We start from the raw sequence: 21,715 nt of genomic DNA on the forward strand, positions 1-21,715 counted from the left end.
TCCAGGATCTGAGCTGTCAGCAGAGAGCCTGATTCAGGGCTCAAACCCACGAACTGCGAGATCATGACCTGAGCCAAAGTCAGAGGCTTAACTGACTGAGCCACCCAGGCATCCCTAATAAAATACTTTTATCTTATTTCCTTATATTCCTACAACCACCACTCTCCTATTTCTCTGCTCTACTTTGCAGCTCAACTCCTCAAAAGAGTTGTCAATCATCACTGTTTCCAATTTCTCTTTTCCTACTCTTGCTTGAAAACACTCTGATCCGCCTGTATGCCCCTGCGTCTTCATGGAAATTGTTCTCTAAGGCCATCAATGACCTCCACATTGTTAAACACAGTGATCAATTCTTTGTCTTATTACTAGTCTAGTCAGTGGGATTTGAATAATTGGTCAATCCCTCCTTCCACTGAAGAAAGTGGTCAAACCTCCACTTTCTTCAGTTGGGTCTACATTCTGCTGGCTTCACCCTACCTCGCTGTTCCTTCTTTCCCAGTCTCATTTGCTGGTTCCTTTTCATCTGTCCCACCTCTAAATGTTGGGCTACTCATGGCTTGGTTCTTGGGTTGCTTTGCTTTTTCTATGCTCACCCCCTGATTGACCTCATCCTGTCTCATGATTTTTAATATTGAGTACATGGTATTCTTTCTCCAATTATATCTGCAGCACTGATGTTGTCCCTGAACTCCACACTCCTTCATCCAACTGATCCTATTACTGTCTTTCTCAATTCAGTTAATGTACCTTCATCCTTCCTGTTCCTCTGGCTAAAACCCTGAGAGCTGTCCTTGACTCCTGTCTTTCTGTCATAGCCTAATACCAATCTGTCATCAAAACCTATCCAGAATCTGCATACCTCTCACTGCCTCCACTGTGTCACTTGGTGTAAAACACCATTGTCTCTCACCTGGATTATTTCAAGAGTCCCAAAATAGTCTCCTGCTTCAACTCTTGTCTTTCTTTAACCTTTTCTTAAAGATCAGCCAGAGTGATCACTTGTATGAAAATAGACATCACATTGCCCCTCAAGGTCTCTCCATATCACTCTAATAGCCAAAGGCCTCACAATGGGATGCAAGGCCCTGCACAATCTCTCATCACCCTCTGTTGAAGCCTCCCTAGCTTCATCCCCACTGTCCTCCTCTCTCAGTCCCTCCAGTGCAGCACATCAGCCTACTGGTTGCCCCCAGGATGTGCCAGGCATGCCCCTGATTCCAGGGCTCTGGCACATGTGGATCCCACAACCTAGAGCATTATGGCCCCTCATATCCTTTGGGTCTTGACTCAAATGCCATCTCCTCAGTGGGGTCTTCCCTGACCACTGTATCTAAATACTCCACACTCCAAGACCCTTCTCTGTTTCATTGTTCTCCATAGCACCAATCATTACTTAACATCCCATATCTTTGACTTCTTTGTTTTCTTGTCTAAACTTCATGAGGATAGGACCGTTTGTTTGTTTTATTGGCTCCTGTAATCCCAGGTCCTAGAATACTAGCTGGCACATAATAGCACTGAGTAAATACTTGATGTCTTAATTTGCTTGGCCTGCCATGACAAAGTACCACAGGTTGGCTTCAACAACAGAAACTTATTTTCTCATAATTTTGGAGGCCAGAAGTCTGGGATCAAAGCATTGTTAGAATTGGTTTATTCAGAGGCCTCTCTCCTTGGCTTCTAGATGGTTGCTTTCTCCTGGTGCCTTCACATGGTTTCTCATATGTGTGCCTGTGTCCTAATCTCCTCTTCTCATATGGGCATCAGACAGATTGGAGTAGGGCCCACCTCAATAATGTCATTTGAATTTAATGACCTCTGTAAAGACCTTATCTCCAAATATAGTCACATTCTAAGGTAAGGGGGTTAAGAGTTCAATACATAAATTGGGGAGGGCACAATTTAGCCCATGATACTTGATTAGTTGGTTAATCAATGTACAAAGATGAATTGGGGCTCTTATGGGCTAAGGATCAGTGTTTAGACTCAGAGATGTGGTGAAGCTTGGTGAGGATATAAAGGGAAGGGGGGCAGAAGAGTTCATAGAAGAGTTCAATTCTGAGATGGATGAGGGTTGGGTAGAGAATGAGGTGCGAAAAGTGAGTGAGGCTGGAAGAGGGTACTTGTCTCAGACAAAGGAAGAGACACAAGGATAGGGTTAGGGAGATGCCATGTGGAGGAAGATGATAGAATCAGTGCAGCTGAGAGGTGAGGAAAGGAGGGACTGGCCACGGCTCACAGAGGGGAGGAGGAGAAGAATCAGGAGTGAGCTCACCCTAGAGCAGTAGGGTGGTTCAGATGCTGGGATAGGATCGAGGATGTTGAGAATGTCACCAATGGGCAAGAATGCCTGTATACTTTGTGGGCCCCAGTGCAAAATGAAAATGCATGTCTCTTTTTCAAAAAGTATTCAAAAAGAATTTCAAGATGGAGACAGCAGAACCTTAAACCAAGTATAGAGAATGCACCCTTGAAGCTGGTCCTGCATGATGGGATATGGATCAGGAAAAGAGGTAGGTGAGAAGTTTGGAGAAGGTTGGGTAAAAGGTCTTTTCTCTTCTACTGTATTGGGAATTTTTAGTGAAATATGATCTGCCTTTTGCCATATTTTATTATTATTAGCAACTATACACTCTTTCAGAGGTGGATCCTCCCACAGTCCTTAGTGCCCTACATATGTGATTTGGATGTGTGCCAAGGTATGTTTATTGAGATCACCAGTGTAGCAAATAAGAGAAGGGTGCATGTTGGCTGTGATGGAGGAGAGAGAGTGAAAGAGAGAGAGTGAAAGCTCACAGGGAGACTATGGCATCACTCTAGGATTTGGATAATGAGGATCTGGACTGTACCAATAATCTGGGGGAAGTGCAATTTGGTTGGAAAATAAAGCTCCTTGAGCGTACCAACCTGCCACATGCCTAGCCAAGGCAGAGAAGCCAGTGACCAAGCCTTTCCCACCTGGTGCAGACCAGGGGATATTAAGACCAAGGTCTCAAAGCAGTTTTTGGGAGGATGGAGGCCTTCATCCCTCCCAAGGTGGTCCCTGGGAGTGCCTAGAGCCCTCCTGAGGGGAGTTAGAAAGCCTTCTGAAGAAGCCAAGGTCTGGAGTTAGCCAAGACCCAGGTTCACCTCAGGGAAGAAGCAGGGGCCAGAGCTGCTGGTAGTGTTGGGAACAGCATCTTGTTGGTAAGTTGAAGACTGACCTTCAGTCCAGCTCCTCACATCAATTGGGCCTCTCTGACCTCAGCACTGTCAGCATCTGTGAGCCTGCTGTGAATGAGGCTTTGTGTTGGATGCAAGGGACACATGAAGAAACAAGGTCCCTGACCCCAAGATAGAGGAGGAAAACGTGCAGCTCAGGTGAGCAACAGAATGAACTTGACACAGTTGGCTGCCAGCAAAAGCTGACCTGTGTTAGGCTCATACTTCAGCACCAGGCACACTTGATGTGTTATCCCATCTGTCCTCTTCACCACCTTTGAGGGAGGTACTATTATCATCATTCTCCTTTGACAGGTGAGGAAACTGAGATGCAGATAGGTTAAATCACTTGCTCGGGACCACAGCTGATCTGTGGTCTGGTCAAGTGGTGAAGCAGACAGCAAGCTGCAGAAGGGCTGCTCTTCTCCCTTCCCGCCCTTGGCATCTGCAGACAGAGTGCTGAGAATGGAACAGTCAGCATGGGTGGGGGCAGAGAATCCTGTATGACCTGAGTACAGATGTCATCTGAGCTATGTGGGAAGAATGAAAGCATGTGCACAGAGGCTGAGAGTGGGAGGAAAGGCATTCTGGGCAGGGAGGGAACTAGAAGCTCCGGTGGGGGTGCTGAGAGAAGTGCAAAAGTCACAGACCTTAGCCTCACACATTGAAACTTGTGTGCAGTTACCTGTGCACATGGTTAAGATTGGCATGGGGACCTGGTGGTGGGCTAGGAGACCCAGGAAGTAAGTTTCTGAAGAGATCCAAACCACCTCTCTCACCAACAAGGGCCCAAGCTCTCTCCCCCTGAACTGAGAGGAGCTCTAAAACATATGCAGCCCTTGGGGCCCCAAAGGAGCCCCACTCCTATCCCCAGGTGATCTTGATTTTTTTCCGTGAAAGCCTGCCCCACAGGCCAGGGAGTGTGGCCCTCCCTCCTGCTTTCATCCAGGAAAACATAGAGGGGCTGTACTGGGAAAAAAAGGGCTTCTGTAGCCCTGCAAGAGCAAGCAAGCCAGAGGAAGACTCTGAGAACAGGCGGCAGATATGGAGGGGCAAGCGCCATTAGGAGTGGGGGAAGGGGAAGGAGAGGGAAGGGCAGGGACAGGGAGGGGCAGAGGGACTGTTGAGCTCTGAGAGCTGGACTGGGAGAGGTCTGGGGTGATGGAGGCCTCTCCCCCTATTTTCCATGTCCCTGGCGGCAGGGCAGGTTGGTGTTTCTCTGCCTGGAATGGGTGTGGGGGATAGTTCAGGGCATGCCTTCTCAGGATCATTCTGCCCCAAACACCAGAATAGGGAAAAGGGTGGGGGTGGGGCGCCCATCCAGTTGCAAAGTGGGCTCCAGAGGTGCAGAGAACAAAAAGAACCCAGAAAACCCAGCAGGGTGCACTGGACCCCTCCTCGGAAGCTTTGGCAAACTCATACCCCGAGCTCCCCCAGAACCGTCCTGCCCTCCCTCAGCATTCCACCTCTTTGCGTGGTTCTCCTTGGACTAGTGTCATCTACCAGCATCTGGTCCTGTCATGCTGAACCTCCCATAGCGCGGCCTCCTGAGCCCCTTCCCCGCCCCACCCCCACCCCCACCCCGGCGCTCCCCTTCCTCTCCCCTTTCTGCGCCTTAAGAGTTTCCCAAGCCCATTTCCTCCTTTATTTCGCTGCAGCCCTGCGAGGGAGGCAGGATTCTCCCCATTTACCAGATTTGACAGGAGAGAAGCCTGCCGTCCTAGGGCAGGGTGGGGAGGAGGTAAGTGAAGAAGCCAAGGTCACCCAGTCATTGGCAGAACGCAGCCTCAATCCAGCCCTTCTGCGGGCTCGCTGGAGCCCTGCTAGGTGGGCCCAGGCTGCTGGCTTGAGCCCCTTCTTTTCTCGGCTGGCACTCGGGGGCGGGCTGGCCACAATGACAGGTGAGCCTGGGTAGGGAACAGTTGGGGAGGGTTCGCTGCGCGGGGCCCCCTGGCGCGTGGGCCTTGGGAGCGGCTGCCCCAGCCCGCTATAGCGCCTGGGCTTCCGAGGGCCAGCGCCCGGAGGCACGACCGGGCCAGCACCTTTGGCCAGGGGTCCTTGGTGCACCCCTGGCCCGCCGACCAGGCCCCGCCCCCCGCGGCACGGGCGGGGGCAGGGGCGGCGCCGGCGGACTGGGGCGCGGGCGCGCGGTGCTTGGTGCGCGCCGCCGCCCCTCCGGCCCAGCTTGCTGGCCTGCCCTCCCTCCCCCTCGGCCCGCTCTCCTCACCCCCACCCCTCTCCTGTCCTCGGCCTGGCGGCCCGGCTCGCGGTGCGGCGCGACGATCGCGGCCTGGCGATCAGGGCACGGTGGTCGTGGCGCTCGAGGGTGGCGCGCAAGGCGCGGGGCGCGAGGCCAGACCTGGCGCAGCGGGGCGTGGGGGCGGGCAGCGGCGGAGTCCCCAGAGGAGAGCAGGGGCAGGGGGGTGCCGAGGTAACGGGCAGGGCCCAGGCGCCCGGCTGCAAGGGGCGGGAGCTCCAGGTGCACCTCGGCCCTGGCCTTGGCCGGGCCGACTTGGGGGCCCCCGGGGTGTCGGGAGACCGGCGGGCGGGGAGGGAGGGAGGGAGGAGACGGCTGGGCTGGGCCGGGGGCTTGGCCGACGGGGAGCAGGTGGGCGGGGACAGGGGCCCTGCTGGAAGAGGCGCCGCAGCGAGGTGGCGGGCTGTGTGCACAAACTGGGCGGTCGCCTCCTGGGCCCAGAGAACGGTGAGGCCGTTTGGGTTGGTTGGTTCCAGCCCCGAGGGCATGGTTCTGTGTCCAGGGCCACTGAGCTGGGCGCGGGGCACTGTTGGGGGAGGATCTGGAGGCCCAAACGGGCCAAGGCGTTTGGGGTCTTGAGCAGACCCAGGAGAAGAGTCTAGCTGGGCCAGAAGCTGGAATTCGTGGGCAGGGCGCTGCTGGTGGGCGACAGTGGGCAAGGATGGGCACTTTAGGGGTTGGCATGAGTGGAAGGGGACAAGGAGGGCCCAGAGTTTGAGTTTGAGCGTAATTTGGGAGTTCCATGTCACTGGGTGGGTTGATGACTCATGAGATTTGCTGATCACAGAAGCCTTTCCTGGCGACCAGTTCTGAGTGAGGGGAATGAAAAGGGTGAGGATTTGGAGAAGTGGTGTGGAGGCCACCTCTTGGGACACCCGGTGCTCTGATGGCTTCCTGTCCCCATGCTAGGGACTTTGGGAGTGATGTTTCACAGTGCTGTTGATTTGGAAGCTTCAGCTCAGGCTGAGGTTAAGGAAGGTCTTGGTGGTGGCCAGTCCCTGCCTTCCTTCCTTTCCAGGCTTTCAGGATTCAGTTGTGTTCCTGAGGGGAGTGGGTTAAAAATTCCTTCGGCCTACAATCAGCCTTACAATATCCACCAGGGGTAGGAGGGACATGTACATGCGTGACTGCAGCAGCATTCTCTGTCGTGGAGCCCTCACGCTTCCTCGCTGTTGCCATAGCAATGCCCTATTGATGGTGTATTTATAGGGGAAGAAGCAGGCGCTAAATTTTGGGGAAGGAGGGGGAGGCGGCTTCATGGCAGCAGCAACAGCAGCAGTAGCAGCAGTGATGGTGACTACAGAATTGTTAATGGAGTGGGCCATGCCCTGTGAGCTGTTTGGGGGGAGTTCCTGGCTTGTTTGAAGCTTAAAAATGAACTAATGACTTCATCAGGTGTCAGGAGAACACTCATCCATGGCTATGACATGTGTGGGTGTGCATGCACCAAAGTCGAATGTGTTTGGGACAAGAGGTGGCTATATGTAAGCTGTTACGTAATTTTTCCACATACAAATGAACAAAACAACACTGCAGTTCTCTTTGATAAAAAATGAAACGTATGTTTTTCTATCTTCACTTATTGGCACAGCCTTTACTTATTCTTTTCATACCCTGACACAACAGCTCCGTATTTAATTCAGTCAAAACCATTGCTGTTAGGCTCACCTCATGAGTGGCATTGGCCCTAGGGGAATCCCAGAGATCCATAATGAAGCAGAAATTAGGATTAATATTCCGTCTTCACTCTAAAACATTGAGGGCCAACTTATCTTAAAATGGTAGACCCATCTGTTGACAGGTTCACTCACTGATAGTTTTGGGTGGGATTGTTGTGGAATTCAAAAGACAAAATCCCCCTTGACGTGGTGTTTCCATAGATGGATGTTATATTTGCTGTTTTTCCTTTAGCTTTAATTTTATTTATGATTTATATCCTACCTGTTTGCCAAAAGAATTAGAAGGTATATTTTAAAAATACATAAGACTCTGACCACCTAAATAGAAAAATGTATTCCCTGTTGCAAAGGAGAAGCATATGTGCTCAACAGCTGGGCTTCTAGAATGTTTGTGCTTGGTGATCAATGTTAACGCTGAACTTCCTGGCAGCCTAGGCAAAAAGGGTGGCATAGCGGGTTACACCGTTCGCGTGTCTTACATCCTGTTAGTCATAAAACCAGAGCTTCTTCTTGGGGAGGGGAGAAGCAGGGTGATTGCTCCCAGATGTGGACAGCTTGGTCAGTGCTCTGGAATACGTGCATGAGTGGGAGTCTGTGTTGGGGGAGAGCAGTGTGCTGTGGCTATGGTTTACATTGTGGCTGGATAATTCCTGAGCAGGAGTGAGGCTTTTGGACAATAGTTCACATTAGAGGCAACCCTTGCATTGACTTAGCATCTCAGTTTTGGTCACGCCAGTCACTGTCCTAGTACTCCACCGCAGTGTTCCTTAATGCAAGGAGAGGAGAGAGAGAGTTAGTTTCAGAAGATCCTGGGCACTGTGTCTGGTGCAGTCAAACACAGTGAGTCACCTGGGTTTGGGCCATGACTTTTGACGTAGTTGTTGTTGCCATGTTAAGCTTTGCCAGTACCTGCTTCTTCAATGCATGCTGCCTGTTTTCCAGGAGCATGCTTCTCCCTAGAGGTATCTGGGACTTGCCACTGTGAGCAAAGTTAGTTCCACAAAATGCATCCTGTCTCTGTCACTGTTGGTGTGCTTGGCCTCACCTAAGACCCCATCTCTCTGAGATCCTTTCCAATTCAAAAGTGCAAAGATTTTTTTTCAATATATGAAATTTATTGTCAAATTGGTTTCCATACAACACCCAGTGCTCATCCCAAAAGGTGCCCTCCTCAACACCCATCACCCACCCTCCCCTCCTTCCCACCCCCCACCAACCCTCAGTTTGTTCTCAATTTTTAAGAGTCTCTTATGCTTTGGCTCTCTCCCACTCTAACCTCTTTTTTTTTCTCCTTCCCCTCCCTCATGGGTTTCTGTTAAGTTTCTCAGGATCCACATAAGAGTGAAAACATATGGTATCTGTCTTTCTCTGTATGGCTTATTTCACTTAGCATCACACTCTCCAGTTCCATCCACGTTGCTACAAAGGGCCATATTTCGTTCTTTCTCATTGCCACGTAGTACCCCATTGTGTATATAAACCACAATTTCTTTATCCATTCATCAGTTGATGGACATTTAGGCTCTTTCCATAATTTGGCTACTGTTGAGAGTGCTGCTATGAACATTGGGGTACAAGTGGCCCTATGCATCAGTACTCCTGTATCCCTTGGATAAATTCCTAGCAGTGCTATTGCTGGGTCATAGGGTAGGTCTATTTTTAATTTTCTGAGGAACCTCCACACTGCTTTCCAGAGCGGCTGCACCAATTTGCATTCCCACCAACAGTGCAAGAGGGTTCCCGTTTCTCCACATCCTCTCCAGCATCTATAGTCTCCTGATTTGTTCATTTTGGCCACTCTGACTGGCGTGAGGTGATACCTGAGTGTGGTTTTGATTTGTATTTCCCTGATAAGGAGCGACGCTGAACATCTTTTCATGTGCCTGTTGGCCATCCGGATGTCTTCTTTAGAGAAGTGTCTATTCATGTTTTCTGCCCATTTCTTCACTGGGTTATTTGTTTTTCGGGTGTGGAGTTTGGTGAGCTCTTTATAGATTTTGGATACTAGCCCTTTGTCCGATATGTCATTTGCAAATATCTTTTCCCATTCCGTTGGTTGCCTTTTAGTTTTGTTGGTTGTTTCCTTTGCTGTGCAGAAGCTTTTTATCTTCATAAGGTCCCAGTAATTCACTTTTGCTTTAATTCCCTTGCCTTTGGGGATGTGTCGAGTAAGAGATTGCTACGGCTGAGGTCAGAGAGGTCTTTTCCTGCTTTCTCCTCTAAGGTTTTGATGGTTTCCTGTCTCACATTCAGGCCCTTTACCCATTTTCAGTTTATTTTTGTGAATGGTGTGAGAAAGTGGTCTAGTTTCAACCTTCTGCATGTTGCTGTCCAGTTCTCCCAGCACCATTTGTTAAAGAGGCTGTCTTTTTTCCATTGGATGTTCTTTCCTGCTTTGTCAAAGATGAGTTGGCCATACGTTTGTGGGTCTAGTTCTGGGGTTTCTATTCTATTCCATTGGTCTATGTGTCTGTTTTGGTGCCAATACCATGCTGTCTTGATGATGACAACTTTGTAGTAGAGGCTAAAGTCTGGGATTGTGATGCCTTCTGCTTTGGTCTTCTTCTTCAAAATTCCTTTGGCTATTCAGGGCCTTTTGTGGTTCCATATGAATTTTAGGATTGCTTGTTCTAGTTTCGAGAAGAATGCTGGTGCAATTTTGATTGGGATTGCATTGAATGTGTAGATAGCTTTGGGTAGTATTGACATTTTGACAATATTTATTCTTCCAATCCATGAGCAGGGAATGTCTTTCCATTTCTTTATATCTTCTTCAATTACCTTCATAAGCTTTCTATAGTTTTCAGCATACAGATCTTTTACATCTTTGGTTAGATTTATTCCTAGGTATTTTATGCTTCTTGGTGCAATTGTGAATGGGATCAGTTTCTTTATTTGTCTTTGTGTTGCTTCATTGTTAGTGTATAAGAATGCAACTGCTTTCTGGACATTGATTTTGTATCCTGCAACTTTGCTGAATTCATGTATCAGTTCTAGCAGACTTTTGGTGGAGTCTATGGGATTTTCCATGTATAATATCATGTCATCTGCAAAAAGCGAAAGCTTGACTTCATCTTTGCCAATTTTGATGCCTTTGATTTCCTTTTGTTGTCTGATTGCTGATGCTAGAACTTCCAACACTATATTAAACAACAGCGGTGAGAGTGGGCATCTCTGTCGTGTTCCTGATCTCAGGGAAAAAGCTCTCAGTTTTTCTCAAAGATTTTTTGAGAGAGGTGAGGAAAGAAGAAACTTGGCCTGTGGGAAGTTCTCTTTCTTTCTTTCTTTCTTTCTTTCTTTCTTTCTTTCTCTCTCTTCTTTCTTTCTTTCTTTCTTTCTTTCTTTTTTCTTTCTTTCTTTTTTTCTTTCTTTCTTTTTTTCTTTCTTTCTTTCTTTTTTTTTTTCTTTCTTTCTTTCTTTCTTTCTTTCTTTCTTTCTTTCTTTCCTTCCTTCCTTCAGAATGAAGTCAACCCTTAGGTCTTCTAGACCCTCAGAATCTGTTTGTGGGAGAAAGAGCCCAAAAGTTAGCTTTGGGCTCTGCTGGGCCTCAGGCAGGTAACTCTGGAAAGAGAGCTTGGGGAAGTATGGAAAGTAATAGAGCTGTGAGTGGCCTAGGAGGTAATGTACCTCATGAGGTGTTGCTTTGACCTTTGACCAGGCTAGCAGGGGTAGGGGCCACATCTCAGGGTCAAACGGGTGCGCTGTAGGCTTTGGGGGTGTGATTTAATTGTGACTCTGCTTTTCTCCTTTGCCAGGCAAGTGAGACACGGGATCTAAGGGAGCAGCGATGGCAGGTGAGTTTTCCAGGGGCCAGGCTGAGGGTGAAAGGCCTACCCAGGGGCTCGCAGGAAAGGTGCATGCTTACTTTTCAAGTCCTTTCCAGCTTTCCCGTCCTGAGTGTGTCCCTGTGGCCCCTGTCTCATCGTCTGGGTAGCAGGTTTGTCCTCTCAACTCTGGTTCCCTTCTGGAGTATGTGCTCACTTGTCCACTATGAGAGAAACTACTATGACAGGCCATGGGAAAGGGCACCTGCTTGTTGGTAAAGCCCTGCTTGCTTCACTGCAAGGGGCTGGTTGGCAGGAGACCGAGCTCAGGCTTACGGAGGCATATAGCTGATACTATGCCAGGTAGTTTGACTGTAGCTGGGTCCCTTCCTTTGGAATAGGTCGATATGGCTAGCACTCAATGACATATTTGCAGGAAGCATCTGTGCCCAGTCTACAAAGATTTATATTCTCCCTGCTACCTTCTTTCCAGAGGCACTCTTAGATTCGTATGCATCCAGTGCCTCGATCTAGCCCAGATTGGGTTTGTAGTAGACTGTTTGGGGGTAGGCTGTTGATGACGGCACAGGTGGCCTTTCAGGTGGACAGACCCCACCCTGGTAGACTGCTATGGGGTGATTTGGTATTGGTCACCAGCATCAGTCTATAGGGGAGCCAATTCTCATGATAAGGGCTCTGATGTTCTCTTTTTGAAGTGAGGCAGAAGATACTGGGTACTTTCTCTGTGTTGACTACAATACTCAAAATCCTTCATGTCCATTGTTCTTGTGCAATAAGCACCTCCCTCTCAGATCCCATTTTCCTCCATAACACCAGAGGCCTGAGTCTTGCTGGGTTCATGGTATTCTAAGCAGATACATCATGGCATCACAGAAAGTTGGCACTTTCATCCCTTTTACAAGGGGCTAGTCATATCTGGGGTAGTGTCTTGCCCACTGGTTGTGTTTTGCTTTCCTTTGTCACTGTGTTTCTGTGTCTGGGCTGAGTCTGGTTTGAAGGAGCCCCTGGGTGCCTCCCTATTCCAGGCTTCAGTGAAGCTCTCTCTTCAGTGTTTCTGGAGGCCAAGAATGCCCATTCTGTCCTGAAACGGTTCCCTCGTGCCAATGAATTCCTGGAGGAGCTGCGCCAGGGTACCATCGAGCGAGAGTGCATGGAGGAGGTCTGCAGCTACGAGGAGGTCAAGGAGGTGTTTGAGGACAAAGAGAAAACGGCATGTACTGTTCTGGGGAAGCTTCTGGGAGCAGGGGGAGCCTCAGGAATAACAAAAGCAGGCCCTGGTATCTCATACCAGTCAGAAGCAATAAAGGAAAGCCAGTCCAGTCTAAGGCAGGGCCACTGGGGCCATAGAAGGACAGACAACATGTCTTCAGAGTCCCAGCTGCCTGATTATGGGGACCTCTTCACTTGGGAGCATTGTCCTTTATCCTGGGTGCATTACATAGCCTCTCTGATAGGCCTCAGAAGCCAGTCAGATGCAGTAGGGTGGGGAGCAGCTGCAGGCCCTGCCAAACACACCAGACTTGCTGAAGGTCTCTGAGGTCCAGCTGGGGCATGAGCTCTTGCATATAAATGTAAGTGGCCATTTTTCTTTTGTAGATGGAGTTCTGGAAGGGGTACCCGAATGCAGTCTACTCAGTTCGAGACCCTACACAAAGCCCAGATGCCATGTATGTGGTCGTTCCCCTTTTGGGGGTGGCGTTGCTGATTGTCATTGCCTTGTTCATCATCTGGAGGTGCCAGCTGCAGAAAGCCACACGACATCACCCCTCGTATGCTCAGAACCGGTACCTAGCCAGTCGCGCAGGGCACAGCCTCCCCCGGGTCATGGTGTACCGGGGCACTGTGCATAGCCAGGGGGAGTCCTCCGCGCACCGTGAGGCAGGGAGCAATCCTCAGGTGGTGCTGGGGCCTAGTCGAGGGGGCAGAACCACGGTCCGCCTTGAGAGCACCCTCTACCTCCCTGAGCTCTCTCTCTCCAGGCTGTCCAGTGCCACCCCTCCCCCATCCTACGAGGAGGTAACTGCACCCCAGGAGAGCAGCAGTGAGGAGGCAAGTGTCTCTTACAGTGACCCACCCCCAAAGTATGAGGAGATAGTGGCCACCAACCCTGGCTCAGACAAATAGTAGGACTCATGTCCTGTCCAGTATGAAAGCCTCTTTCAGGGGTCTCTTATTTTATTTTTAACTTCTTAAAGACTGTGCCACCACAAAACAGCCTTAGCCTCCTTGTTGCCAAATAATTTCCTAACCGTGGATTTGTAGGAAGTCAGTTGTCAGAGACAGGTGGAGGGGGGTAGGGAACACACCTGCGTCAAAGCCCCTGGGGAGAGCTACAGGCCAGAGAGTCCAGCTCTTCCAGAAGCTCCCATGCTCCTGCCATGCTGTCCTCTCATCAGGAACTGGCTTCTCTTATGCCAAAGGTATTACACCATTGAGTTGAATGTGGCCAGAATGTCCATAGGCTCAGGCCCTGGGGCTGTGGAGCTGGCTGGAGACCTGTCTGTGATTGGATGCCTAGGCCACAGAGATGAGGGAGAGAAGCTAGCTCTTCAGCAACACCCTTTCCTCAACAGTCCTGTGCTTTCTGTCCTTGCTTACATTTTGAGGACAGGGACAGGACTGAACAAAAAACAAAAACAGTAATAACAAATAAATGACCAACACAATTAAACAAAACAATATAACGGGCCATTTATAGGTGACTGGGGGAAGTCAGCTCTGTGATACTCCCCTGCCCCAACATCTGCCCCGACTCCAGATTAAAAGGAATATCTAGAGCAAGCTGGAAGGAGGGCAGGGTGTGTGAAGGATGAGAGGCAGGGGCCCGGCTGCCAGATTGAACACGAGGCCCACATCAACTTTGCCATCCTGGGGGCTAGCTCTGCTTCTAGTGTGCTTGGCCTCCTGAAGACCTTGGCTTTCCAGATGTGTACTGGCTGTGCTAAAACTGCTACCCACTGACATGAGCCCAATTATAGCCCTGGAAAAACTAATGCTGGTGATCCTTCCTGGGAAGCCCATGGCCTCTGTGTGGTTGGGACTACAGGCTGGAGCAGAGAGCTGAAGTTTTCTCCTAATGAGGTTCATTGGCCCATGGGATGCTTAAACCCATGAACTTGGCCTCCTCAGCACTGTGCTTTCTGGCTTTGAACTTAGGATTTTTCCCTTTTCACAAGTAGGTGCAATGAGTTGAACTTGAACTTCAGATGATTGATTTCTCCTTAATAATGGTGCCCACCTGGGGAAAAGATCCTGAAGTGTCCCTTTTTAGCAATTTCTTGACAAGGGAGATGGGGAAGCCTGTGACCTGGGGTCAAAGGCCCATCCAGGGTGTTGCCAGGTGCTGGCATTTTTAATAACCCCTTTCTGTGGCCCAGAGGCTGCCTGTGCATATCAGTGAGGCTTTGGACAGTAGGGGGGCAGAAGTGACCCAGCCTTTAACTGTCTGTGACCATGCGAAAGACTCTCGACACCGCCTCCCCCACCCTTGCATGTCCATCTTCCTGGCCTCCGTGCCAAATCATTTTTTGTCTGTGGTGCTTTAAAAAGTGTAGCAAATTTTTGTGGGGCCCAAAAGAGTGCAAAGCCAGGGTCTATTGGCAACCACAGCAGTTTCAAACCCACTGAGAAGACAAGCTTCTTTCTGTCAAAACAGCTCTCTGAGGCAGGCATCAGGCCTCATTCTCTGAATGAAGCCCTGCCTTGAGGCTACAGATGACTTCTGGAGGCCCCTCCAGTCCTGAAGACTTGCCCAGGGACATGCTTCAAGTTAGGAGGCTTCTGTTCTTATCCCAGTGAGTCCACCAGCTTGGACAACTTGACTCGGTGGCTGGGGTTTTCTATCCCTCCCCCTACCTCCCAGGCCTATTTGAGGCTGACTGAGCTAATGCCTGTGCAGTTCTTAAAGCACCAGGGAGCCAGTGCAGTTTTCCCTTAGGAAGATTCTTCTAGAAATGTGTAGCTTATAGGGGACCAGTCTTAGTGGAGGCCTTCGTGTGACTGTGATGTTGAGTCTCAACCTGGACAGTTGGTCTCCTGCCAGTTGACACTTTCTGTCCCGTCCTTCTCTGAGAGCTCCCTGATGCCCGAGGTGCTGACCTGGTGGCATTCCAGCTTTCCTTTCTTCATATTTTCCTCCCTCTGGGCCTCTAACACTGCAGTCCTACCCTTCCTCACAAATGTATTTTTGGCCTACAAAGGCCCTGCTTTACCACGATGGAGGCCATGGTCAGTCGTGTTTGGTCATGTTGGAGGACCTGGGGCAGCCTGAAGCTCAGGGGCCAGCCCAGCTTTCCCAATACTTCCTCAGGCAGGTGCCTGCGTGTGACCTGGGAGCATGGGAGGAGTCACTTACCCCTATGTATCTCCTCCCCACTGAGAAGAGAGCCAAGCATTGGCCCCACTGACCAGAGCCAAAGAGAGTATGTCAAGGAATGCCTGCTGCCTTTGGCATCTGTTGAGCCCTTCCCTGCCAAGCTGGGTGGAGATGGGAGGGAGCAGGAAGCAGGAACCTGGCCTGGTGGAGGACAGCATGTGTTATGTCCTTCAGGCGCTGAGTGAGGGCCTACAGGGAGAGCTCACAGACAGCTCCTAGGGTCCTGTGTTCTGTTCAGGTGCTTGGCAGCATTCTTCCAGGTGGGCTTGCCACCGTGGTCTCTGGGATGTTTTTTGTTTTTGTTTTTGTTTTTGTTTTTTTGCGGTATTGTAGAAAAAAGACTGTACAGTATACAATGGTCATAACTCCTCGCGGTGCACATTTGGCTTTTACGAATGCCCTGTATATATCTTCTCAAACTCTGTCTTTGTATGGACGTTGGTTTGATACAATGCTAAATCTGTAGTAGCCACATTTTTGTTGTTTTTGGACGCGTGTGTGTGTGTGTGTGTGTGTGCCTGCCTGCACACGTGTGCACGTTGCCTTTTCTCATATGCTTATCTGAAACAATAGCTGGTGTGTGGCTATATTTGTACCAGGAGGGTTCCGGTCTGAAGGGAGGAATGTCACCTCCTGGGGCTGGACAGCCTTTTGACAGGGCCCTGAGGGAGGAGAGCTGGTATTAGCTGTCCAAGCCCCGCAAAGTCACCACCTTCTGTCCCCACTTCATAAAAAGTTTTGTGAGAAGACTAAGCAGCTCCATCCTATGGGCCTCTGCCCTGTGGGACCCCGTCTCACATGTCCTTTTGGCACAGTGTCCTCTGCTTCAGATCCTGTTCTGTTGTTATCAACAGATGAAGAAGATCCAAGCACTCCTGGACCATTTTATTTTTTAATTTTATTTTTTTGTGTGAAAAAATATGTGACTCGACTTTCAGAATGGTGGGGCTAGTTATTTAGATATTTTTCATTAAGAAAAAAGAGAAAAGGCTTAAAAAATTCCTTGAAATATGACTGTCGCTTGTTTTCAAACAAAAACTTTTTAAGACTTTTTAAAACAAGAATCACAAACATGTCCCTCCAGCGCTGCTCCCCATCACCTGGGGTTTTCAAAATGAAAGCACAAGGGAAAGAGTGAGGCGCACAGGTGCCCAGTAACACCCAGCAGGCTGACTTGGAGGCCAGTGACCTCCTTTTGTGCTGGTGATTCCCACTGCCATTAGTGTGAATTCCTTAGGGTGCTTGGGAAAACAGGAATCTGCCCAAAGGGTTGGATGTTGTCTTTCTAGTAGCCTGAATATGAGGAATTCAAGGCAGGAAAGTGTCTTTTTGTTAAGGAGTTGGAGCCAGATGGTTCCTCTCTGGCTGTGGGTTAATCTTTTGACAAGAAAATGGCATCCCGTGAGAAGAAGGAAAAAACAACACTGCCTCTAGATTGTTCTTTTGTCTGGGGGGACGGGAGGAGGGGTCAGGGAGAGAGAGAGGCTCTCTTATTCACCTATGCTCTGTGTTTTGAGGAGTGTGCCTGTGTGCTGTCTTGCTCTCATGTTCAAGGCTGAGATGGAGAGCTGGGCAGTAAACCTTTTCAGTGTGTGATTCAGAAACAAGCACATTCTCCCCACTGAACTCTGTTCATACTAATCAGTATAATTAGCTAATTTCAAAGTACTGTAATCAGACTGCCTGCAACTATGGTAAAAGCCTATTAATTTGAAGCCCACTAATTCAGAATTTATAGAAAATCACAACTTAAGATAATTCATGGTATCTGTGATTCCTGCGCTGTAGAAATTTTTGAAATATTCTTCCCTTTAGTCAATTTTCAGGGTCATATATGTAAGAGGGATCTAGTTAAAATGAGCACATTTTTCAAATAAAAAGCTCAAGATATCAGGGATCCCTTCACCGTGCCTTCAGCTTTGGGGTTCAGTGATTCTTGTGTGTGAGGCTCTTTCCACATAGGATGATCTCTTGGTCTCTCTCCATTGTGGGAATGTTGGGTGCTGCAGCTTTTCATTCTCCTCCTTTATTTACCTTATGAATAACATAGTTTGTGAACTAGCTTGCAATGTAAAGTAATATAACTGTGTATCTTGCTGAATATTCTGTAAAGCAGATGTTTCGCTAACAGGCTGGCCACTCCCATCATTGGCCCCCAAATACTAAACATACGGAGCTTTTCCTTTCACAGGCTGTGGGCAGTGAGTCTCTCTCTAGCAGGAATTTTTCTGACAAAGATATCCAAATAGCACACCCCCTCGGACTCATTGCCTCAACAGTTGTTCCACTGTACTGAGACATCTGACCGTTGAACAGTGCCTGCCCTTCTCCCGCCCCCAGCCTGAGCATTAACACAGATATTCAAGATTGGAACAAATCCCACAGCTGCTTTTGCCTCCCGATCTGTCTCTCCTTCCCGGTGCCACTTTCCCAGGCCTGAACACACCTGCTATTTCAATCTGTGATTGTGAATTTGTGACAATGGAAACCCTGATCTGTGCAACTCAGCTTATAGACATGATTACTGTGAAATGGATTAATTTTGATACCACTTTAAACTGTGCTTGTATTCATGTGTTGACCCATGTCAGCTGGAAAATCTGTACATTCAGTACTATGTCAGGATTTCACTGGAGCCTGGGAGCAACAAACACACTTGCTTCTAATTCACTCTCTCTCTCTCTCTTTTTATAATTGTTGAGTTTAGCTGTTAAATTTTGTCTCTTTCTGTACAAAAAGATAATTAATAATAATAAAGAGCACCTGGCATTCACTTGTGTCCTGTCCTCATCGGTCTTGGATCCCTGCTGACTCCCAAACTTGCAGGAGGTGTTGATGGTTGTGGGCCATCAACTTTGTTTTGGAAAAAACTTGTTTTTTCCAAAAGTCAGACTGTAGATAAGGAAACAGCCCAAACCAGTTTAGAAGCAGGAAGTAGAGGGATCCTGGGTCCTAAAGTTTGTCCTCATGTTTGTAAGATGATATCCTGACCCATCCCCCTGGGATGAGGTTAGTAAAGTCTGTCACAAATCAAGTTAGCAACTTCCCTGTCACCTGATCCCTGGTTACTCACAGAGGTGTCTCTTGCTAGAAGGATTCCTGGCTTGGTTTCAGAGTTGGGGGAGGGGTGAGAGAGAGAATTTTCCCTGTATCCTGTGAAGGTAGGACTTAATACTCAGGCTTCACCTTGGTTCAGCTTCTTGAATTCTGAGGATGGCAAGACTCAGACTATTCAGAGGGCAATGATGCCTTAGCTTCCCCTTGGTGGAAGCATAGTCTTAGCTACAAACAGTCCCAGCATTGGTGTGGGATGAGATATGGCCATGGGATATCACCAGTGCAAGTTGGGCCAATCCCCAGGAATGAAAATAATCCACCCTTTAATAGGAAAAGCCATGGAAGTGTTGAGAAAATGACAGTGAAACTTAAGACCTCCTGTGAGGATTGAATATGTAGCCTGAATGCCAGAAATGGCAACCAGAGGCGTTGGGTTCCATTCTTATCCCAGACTGACTTGTTGAGTAATGTCAACGTTCTAGGGATGCTGAGAAGTTAAATGAATACTCTTCAAGCAGACTTCAGTACACACATGGGATCACATTCTGAACATGGGTTTTGAACTTTAGGTTCTTTTTGTCAGAAAAAAAATTCTAGGCAGTGACTTAAAAGTCTCAAGGTAGCCCATGTAAGGAAGCCAGTATGTGAGAGAGACCCCTGGCTTCCAAAGTCCTGCTGGGACACCATCCAAGGGATTGGGTCTCCCTCTCTTGTTTACCTGCTATACCTCAAGATCACAGGTTCTAGGGGCAAGACACTGTGATTGCTTGTGGATGGTGAGGGCAAGTTAGGGGCAGGAATTTAAAGGAGTGATAGTAGGGAACAGGGCGGGGGGGGGGCAGGCGGGTGCAGATACTGTGCTCCTGGGTGTGGCTTGGAATCCTGTCATTCTTTCCCTAAGCCCCAATCCTGAACTACTGCCAAAGCCTTTGAGGAGCTGGTCTGAGACTGCACAGAGTGAAGGGATGAAAGAATAGTGGGAAGATCCATGACTTGTGCTTGGAACTAATCATAATCAGCATTTATTGAGCACTTAGGGTATGCCAGGCCTTGCACATGTATTAACTGAGACAGTCCTGCCAACAAACCTGTGATAGCTGAGGGAAGCAAGGACAGAGAGGTATGCCATTTGGCCAATGGCTCACAGACAGGAAGTGCTGCCATCATCATGTGAGCTCAGGTCTTCAGTGGTTGCCCCACCCTGAGCCACTCATATGACAGTGCTGGTCTCTTTTGGAGGTCAGTTTGCTTTTGTTTTCTTGTTGATTCACCAACCCTCCAGCATCCCCACACCTCCTCCTGCCCAACTATTAATTCCATGGGGCAGAGAACCTGTAAAAATTTTTTCTCCCTAGTTCTTCCTCAGAACTTGGCATGGTGGCTCACAGTCAGTCTTCAATGAAATAAAATGTGTTGATTGATTATATTCTCCAACCAGAACCCAACCTTCAAATGTGTTAGTTTACTTGGGCTGCCATAATGAAGTGCCACAGACTGGATGACTTAAAAGACACAGATGTATTCTCTTACAGTTCTAGAAGGTGGAAGTCTGAGATCCAGGTGTTGGCAAGGTTGGTTTCTAAGGCCTTTCCCTTTGGCTTCTAGACCATCCTTTTCTGCCTGTGTCATCACATGCTCTTCCTTAGGTGTGTGTTGGTGTCTTTATATCCTCTGGGTGTAAGGACACCAGTCAGATTAGATTAGGTCCCATTCTTTTGATCTCATTTAACCTAAATTACCTCTCTAAAGATCCCATCCCCCAGTATAATCATATGCTGAGGTACTGGCAGTGAGGACTTCAACATATGAATTTGGAGGGGGTGGGAGACACAATTCAGCCTATAACATTCCACTTGTAGCAGAGGGAGTCTTTATTGTTCTTTATTCCAATCCTGAGCACATCACACACACTCTGGAAAAGCTTGTGGGTGAACATCATTACTTCTCTTAGGTACTAGCAAAGACAGGGGCACCTTGTTAGTTTCAAACAAGACCCCAGAGCAGTTTCTTCCCTGCCACAAATGGACAGGCCTGGGACGGTTGCCAAAGGTGCCAAAAAGGCAAGTGGAATTGGGAGAGAAGTGGGTTTCAGAACAGTTTTCCCAGGGTCCCTCTGTTGAGAGTGATGTGAGAACCCAAAGCTTGAAAACAGACAAAATTTTTGTTCCCCCTCAGATTTTTTTATAGACAAAATATGTTGTTTTTATGAATGACAAGACCAGCAGCAACAATAGCAGTGACTTTCAGCAACTTCTCTTCTCTGAAGAGCTCAAACTATATGATGAATTCAGTTTCACTAGTCTTTATGTTCTATAAAAATAGAGGCTGGGTAACATTTCATATCAGACTAGTTACAGTAAATCATAGCAGCACAGTGGGTGGACTGGTCAGTCCCAGCACTCCCGAATTCTGGGACTGACAAGGGCATACTGGGGTAGGTGCTGGCAGAACATGATGTTCTACGAGCTGGTGGTGCCCCTGTTTCAAGCAAGGCCATAGGGTTCCAGTAGGGAGTGCAGCAACATTCTAGGTCTTACCTTTCTGGAGTTCTGGGCCTAGTTTTGTGGAGGCATTAGACAAGCCACAGCAATGAAGCATGTCAAACTTTCTGCTGGGGGAAGTCCAGGGTGCTGGGACTAGGGGCTGCCAGAGAAAGCCTTTCTGAGGAAGCCATGCCCAATCTAAAGTTTGAAGGATGACTAGGAATCAGTCAGGCAAAGAGCACTGAAGACAATTAAACCAGGCAGAGGAATGGCATATGAAGACCCCTAGAGTCTAGCAAGACCATCAAGCTTTCATGGAAACAGAAAAAGCCAGGGTAACATACGGGGAAATCCTTGTGCAAGATGAGGTTGGAGAGGCAGAGGGAAGGCAGCCATGTGAGGTCCCAAGGTCATATTCAGAGCTATAGTTTTTACTCCCTAGTGAGAATGGGAGGGCACTGAGGACTGCTTTGAGGAGCAAGAGGACATGGCCAAGCCTGTTATATTTAAAACAATCAGTTGGCCTGCTATGTGGGGAATGGGCTGAAGGTGTCATGACGGGATATAAGAGATAAGGCAGGAGGCTATGCAGTCATCCAGGCAAGAGGCATTGGTGGGATTGCCGAGGAAAGTGGCAAAGGAAACAGAGAGAAGTAGACTACTGAGAAGATTTTTGCTCAAACACTGAATTATATATTGAAGAGGTTGTATCAGGGTTCTCCAGAGACACAGAACCAGTACGAGATGTATACAAGAGATAGAAATACAGGTATCCCCCACTTTTCAATAGTTTGCTTTACACTACTTTGCTTTTATGAAAGACCTACATTACTGCTTGTTTTCACTAACTGAAAGAAATCAGCAGATTTTTGCTTTTA

General features: G+C 48.5%; 1 protein-coding gene across 2 annotated transcripts; it reads left to right on the plus strand.

The window, feature by feature from the left end:
* Positions 1–4,974: 4,974 nt before the first annotated feature.
* Positions 4,975–18,070, plus strand: PRRG3 (proline rich and Gla domain 3). Of its 2 annotated transcripts, none has more exons than XM_043569751.1 (4): positions 4,975–5,102; positions 10,893–10,931; positions 11,972–12,132; positions 12,519–18,070. In XM_043569751.1, exons 2-4 carry the CDS (start codon positions 10,925–10,927, stop codon positions 13,044–13,046), a joined length of 696 nt encoding a protein of 231 aa, XP_043425686.1. In that variant the 5' UTR covers positions 4,975–5,102; positions 10,893–10,924; the 3' UTR covers positions 13,047–18,070. The 2 variants fall into 2 exon arrangements, with proteins under 2 accessions (XP_043425686.1, XP_043425685.1); XM_043569750.1 differs by lacking the exon at positions 4,975–5,102 and adding an exon at positions 5,821–5,905.
* Positions 18,071–21,715: the final 3,645 nt, after the last annotated feature.

Source organism: Prionailurus bengalensis, chromosome X, assembly GCF_016509475.1.
Source record: "Prionailurus bengalensis isolate Pbe53 chromosome X, Fcat_Pben_1.1_paternal_pri, whole genome shotgun sequence".
Classification (NCBI taxonomy): Eukaryota; Metazoa; Chordata; class Mammalia; order Carnivora; family Felidae; genus Prionailurus; species Prionailurus bengalensis.